We start from the raw sequence: 6,000 nt of genomic DNA on the forward strand, positions 1-6,000 counted from the left end.
TTATCTTGAGTAATTTTGTATCATCTACAAACATAGCTATTTACCCATTTTCCCAGATCATTTATAAGTATGTTAAACAGCACTGGTAGCAGTACTGATCCTCAAGAAACCCAGCTATTTACCTCTCTCCACTGTGAAATTTCCCTCTGCACAGAGTCTGCCTGTGTTAACATTTACATTCAATTACAAGGTCTATTTCTTTTCTTAGGTATTTCTCTCTTAATATATCTCTTCTTGATAATGGAGTAAAGGTTTAGTTTCTCTCTAGGGTCATATGGGGTCAAAGATTGGACATTGGAGAGGATATTGGCTTCATTCCAATTTCTATTAAAAACTGATGTCAGATAGCCACTTACTTACATGAGGGCAGAAAAGATTCTGTTCTGTATGTACAGCCTGACATTCAGTTGTGCAGAACAATGAATTAAAGTCAGTTTTCAAAAGAGCTTAAGTAATTTAGGGGAAAAAATCCCATTAATTTTCTATCTTGCTCTTTTTAAAATTATGTCACTGTGACTAGAGAATGTTTGCTAGGCACATTCATTTTTTCTTCAAAAATATTAGTGATTTTAATAGGGATGAATCCAATAAGACACTAAAGATATTAAATTGCATTTTCAGCAAAGTAGTTGAAAACAGTAGACATAAATAAAAGACAAAATGGAAATTGACCAGATCCCCAGTTGGTGTAAATCATACATAGTTCTTTTGGTGTCTATGATCCCCTGCTGGTGCAAATTTGCTGTGGCTGCATTGACATCACTGGGGCAGATAAAGCGATATTAGGCCAGAGGGAGCGGACAACATAGAGAGTGAGCGAGAAAATTAATGACTCTGTAGCCTCATGGCTAGAGCACTCACCCTGGATGTGGAAACCCCAGTATCCAGCATGCCCATTGCACTTTCTCTCTAATTCTTTAGCCAGAGTGGAACAGCTTGAAGAGAAGAGACTGAGGAGCCCCACGTCAGCCTGGGTATTTGTGGATACCAGTGGGGCCTGATTCTGGGTTTTAAGCATCTAAAAGGGCAGTTAGATGCTTAAGTCCTTTCATATATCCAGCCCCTTTTGTCTATTTAAAATATACAAATTCCATTCAGCCTCTATCTCTCTCTATTTAAATGATGTAAAACACATATTTTACAGGCTAGAATAGGATTCTTTTTACTTCCATGCTGCTGATCAGATTATCTCCACATGCTGTTTCAATTTACCTTGGTTATAAATGTTAATTTCATTTGGGTTTTTTCCCCTCATTTCCCAGGTCACAGTTTTCCTGAAAAAAAATATCAATGGAAAATCAAACCACAGTGAGAAAATTTATCCTCCTGGGACTTTCCAGTGACCCACACATGCAGATTTTCCTCTTCCTGCTGTTTTTAGTTATTTACCTAGTCACCCTGGTGGGGAATGTGATGATCATGCTGGTCATAAAGGCTGATTCTCACCTACACACCCTCATGCACTTCTTCTTCTTTCATTTATCCTTTGTTGATATCTGCTATTCCTCAGTCATGGTGCCTAATATGCTGATGAACTTCCGGGCAAAGCAAAAAACTATTTCAGTTGATGGCTGCATTGCCCAGATGTTCTTCTTTTTCCTCTCAGCTGGTACAGAAGTTTTCATTCTCTCAGCCATGGCTTATGACCGCTATGCTGCCATCTGTGACCCATTGCATTACGTTGATGCAATCAACAAAGAGATCTGGGTTCAGCTCGTGAGTGGTGCATGGATCACGGGCTTCTTTTATGCCTTAATTAACACTGTTTTTGCCCTCAAGTTGCACTTTTGTGGACCCAATCAAATCAGCCATTTTTGCTGTGAGCTCCCTCCTCTGTTACAACTCTCCTGTACTGACATTCTCACCAATCAGATGGTGCTTCTTACTTCTGTTGTGATACTGGGATCAAGCTCCTTTCTTTTTACCCTCATCTCCTATATTCACGTCATCTCCACCATCTTGAGGATACGCTCTGCGGAGGGCAGGCGGAAAGCCTTCTCCACCTGCAGCTCCCACCTGATTGTGGTTAGTTTGTTGTATCTGACAGCTTTTTTCCAGTACACAAAACCCAGATCAGTCTCCTCGGTGCTTCTGGATGAAATGTTCTCTGTCCAGTACAGCATTTTGACCCCCATGTTAAACCCCATCATCTACAGCCTGAAAAACAAGGAGGTGAAAACAGCTGTAAGGAATATATTAGGGAGATTCAGGTTTCTCAACCAGTGTTGATGTTCTTACCTTTTTAAAAAAAAATCAGAGACCATAGATTTCTGGGTAACTGGTATTTGAGACATTCTCGGCTAAGATATCTGACAGACATTTTGAGCCAAATCTTCCACTAATTTAATCAGCGTAGATCCAGTAAAGTAAATTGGCCAGATCTCCAGAATGCATGCGTAAAATAGCATAACTACATGGGAACCAACGGGTGCTGGAGTTAGACTCACAAAGGATCTTCAACAGGAGAAATTGAGAGAGTGATCCCATATTCCAGTGGTCAGGGCACACGTATGGGATTTGTTCAAATATTTTTCCTCATCATACACTTGAAGTGGGGATCTGCCATATCCTAGTTAACTACCCTAAGCACTGGGATAAAAATTATGTGGGCGGTCCATGCTAGTTGTGATAACATAATATTCAGGCCTGTATATTTGCCTTAGATAGAATTTTGGGCTTTGTTTGCTTGTTTGACCTGTGATACTTTGATATTCTTACTAATATGTGAGAACAAAGACACTGTGTATTGGATCTGCTCACAACCAGACAGGTTTTATAGCACAGTGAGAAAAGATAAGGAAGAGAGTTGTTGCTGGGTATGGTGGGGAGTGTAATATACAAGCATACACTTGAAGGCTGCCTGACTCCTCCCTCTAGCCAAAGTCAAGAAACCAGTTAGGAGGGACAAGGGGGGGATGGGAGAGAGACATAAGAAACATTAAAAGCTAAAGAAAAGCCTGACCAGAACACAACCTCCCTTCCTCTCCCTCCCATGGGGTACAAAGAGGTGGAATCAAAGCCCCAAGACTCAAGACCCTCTAAAATGGAACATGACTAATAATTGTAAGGGGTGCTGCCAAGGGCATGCAGTAAAGGTATAATTATGTCTGCTGAGAAAGAGAAGGGGGGAGCAGGGAAAAGGCGCTACTGGTGTGTAGAGCTATGGATAAGTTTGTTTGATTAACCCCAATAAACATCACATTGCCTGCACTTCTGGTCTTCTGCTTTCTGTCTGTGTGACAAGAACCAAGGGAAGGCAAAGGACAAGCCCCAATATTGCGTTGCCATGACTCAGATGCATCATGCTCGGCAGGTGAGTAACAGCCAGATAAGTCGCCCTCAATAATAGTCCACAAAGCTGCTTGACAGTGATACGGTGGGCTCTGGTAACCTGAGGTAACAGCTTTTTTAAATAAATTGATACAGAGGAATCAGGGCCCATACCAGGTAAGGGGGGTCAACCTGAGAAGAGATTGAAAAGGAGATGGTGGGGGGTGTTATTGGGGATCCCAAGAGAAAGGAATATTGGAAAAGAGGAATGGTATTACAAGGTCTGTGCCCCAGCATGGTGTTCTGGATAAAAAGGGAAGCTGATCTCCTCCAACATATTAAGGCTTTGAAGTGGACCAACAACAGATTTTAATGGAAAAAATCCATACTAGCAGTAGAGGTAGTGAATCTAATGACACACGATGCTGTATGGACAGAGGAGTCCTGTGAGGCAATTTGTCAGGAGAGGCATGAACTGCTGGGGAGCGTAGCAGATTTATAGGATGAGCTCTATCAATGTAAGCATGGAAGTAATGGTCTTGGGGGTCTCAAACCTCAGTTTTTGCAGCAGGTGGATGTGTGGAGGTAAATACATCAGAGGGGGGAGCCAATCCATGTTATTATCCTGAGGGAACAGATCCCAGATAGTCAGTCTCTTCCCCATGCCTTCCCTGAAGGGAATAGCAGGAATCATTTATGGTAGCAAATTTAATAGACCACCTTAAGAACCAGGAACTGCAACCTAAATCCCAGGGAAGGGAATACAAAGGAATTTCAAAGTGAAAACCAGTGAGTGAGTGGGTTAACTTCTAGAATTAATGGATTAATATATGGGGTTGCCCAGGAACAGTCAACTGCAGCAGGCAATGTCACGCCTGCAATTCATTTGGCATGCAAACAAAAGCAACACTGGGAGAACAAATGCAGGTTTGCAGGTGCAGGTAACAAATACCCACTTTTCCCCCAAGAGCCAGGATAACAACTAGAGGTAAGGGTTCCCAATTATTTTAACCCGGGGAGCCCTACTCTTTGCTCGGAGCTAATAATATCCTTTTTTTCATTATTTTTCTCTCGTCCTTTTTTTCAGTTTGCTAAATTTGCTGCTGTTAGCCCGTACTTTAAAATGACTTCACAGGGTTAACTGGTTGCTTCCCATCTCCCTTACTGCCGCTCGCACTTGTTTTTCTGAAGTTTTCAGGGAGGTTACTTTGGATACTTATGTGAAAAGTATTTTTGACAAAGCCTGACAGAGGTCGCTGTATTCCACTGACATTTTAAAGCAAAAGACCCATGGGCAACCATGGAAATAATATTAATACTGCCTTTTCCAACAATCCCATGGTAAAGAAAGCACAGACTAAGGTAGCTGTGTTGCATGGACTGTATTTAGTGGTTAAGTCCTTACAGGCAAAATGCACCACTTTAAAGAAATGAATGCAGAAGTGAGTGATTTAAAGAAAGAGCGTGAAGAGATAAAAGTAGCGGTTGCAGAAATTAATATTACAGAATTTGGAGGGAAGTAAATAGTTGAGAGTTGTGGAAATGTTGAAGGGTAACAGTTGTGGTGTTACAAGAATAGAATTCTTGCTTTGATAATAAAACCCAGTCATGTAAATATAAATATGTGTGCAACTCAGTACAGTCACACTGGGTGAAATCCTGTTAAATTATACAAGGGGGTCAGGTACTGGCCACTAGCACAGCTATGTTTTTGTCCCCAGACGCCTTTGTTACCCAGGGTTTTCAGAATCCCCAGTGTCAGGAATAAATCAATAGGAACAGAGCAATTCTGTTTATCAAGGATTAAATGCAAATAAGCATGTTCTTGTCTAACACTGCAGTTCATTAGATTTACACACACACACAAACATAAGCAATAGGTTTAGAACATCTGGAATGGTATTGAGTACTTAACAGCAGGTTTGTAGTGGCCAGTTGCTCACCCACTGGCCAGAAAAGGTGTCAGGAAAGTCTCTCAAGATGGCTTCAAAGGACTGCTCCAAAGTGCACACTATTATCTAAACTTTTTATAGCTAAGTTCTACAAAACACATAGGTCATGATAAGCCCTACTGTATCATTATTTTTCTAACTTTCAGTTTTTTTTTAATGCCAGAGGCATCTAGATTCAAGGCTTTCCAACCACCAAGGTTTTCAGTCTCGCTTGCCTGCTTGTCTGTCTCCTCCTCCCATTCTGTTTAGCAGAAATGGTCAGCTAGATACGGCTTTGCTTCTGAAAGCCTGCTTTCCAATTAGCTTGAACGCTGCACCTATTGAGTTTCTGGGAAGTGGGCAGACAGAAGCCTGCCCACTGCTAAGGATCCCCTCCCAGCCTATAGAGAGGATCTAAGGACCTCAGAACCCAACTGATTTCGGGGGACAACTAATAAAAGAACAGGGACAGGAGTGCGGTCAAAGGGTCATAAGAAGGGAGCCTGAAGGGGACACTGAGCAGAGAACCCTGGTCAGCGCCCACTGCTCCTCGAAGGCATCAAGGGAGCCAGTGGACGCCGCCCAGAGGAACTCCACCTGGATACGTGAACAGACAAGGGATCGGAAACAAGCCCCACAGTCACAGAAGTCTCCATTGGCCAACCTCCTCTCCCTGGTTGTGTAGATGACCATTTTAGCCAGGGTGAGGAGGAGGTTGACCAAGAGGTCCTGTGACTGTGTGGGGCCATGGATAGGGAGTGCATAAAGAAGGAGGTGAGGAGAAAAGTGCAGCCAGAAA

General features: G+C 42.4%; 1 protein-coding gene across 1 annotated transcript; it reads left to right on the forward strand.

Annotated features, from left to right (window-relative positions):
- Positions 1-1,265: 1,265 nt before the first annotated feature.
- On the forward strand, positions 1,266-2,229 carry LOC115638176 (olfactory receptor 1009-like). The gene has a single exon (XM_030539743.1). It carries the CDS (start codon positions 1,291-1,293, stop codon positions 2,227-2,229), a length of 939 nt encoding a protein of 312 aa, XP_030395603.1. The 5' UTR covers positions 1,266-1,290.
- Positions 2,230-6,000: the final 3,771 nt, after the last annotated feature.

Source organism: Gopherus evgoodei, chromosome 21, assembly GCF_007399415.2.
Source record: "Gopherus evgoodei ecotype Sinaloan lineage chromosome 21, rGopEvg1_v1.p, whole genome shotgun sequence".
Lineage (NCBI taxonomy): Eukaryota > Metazoa > Chordata > Testudines > Testudinidae > Gopherus > Gopherus evgoodei.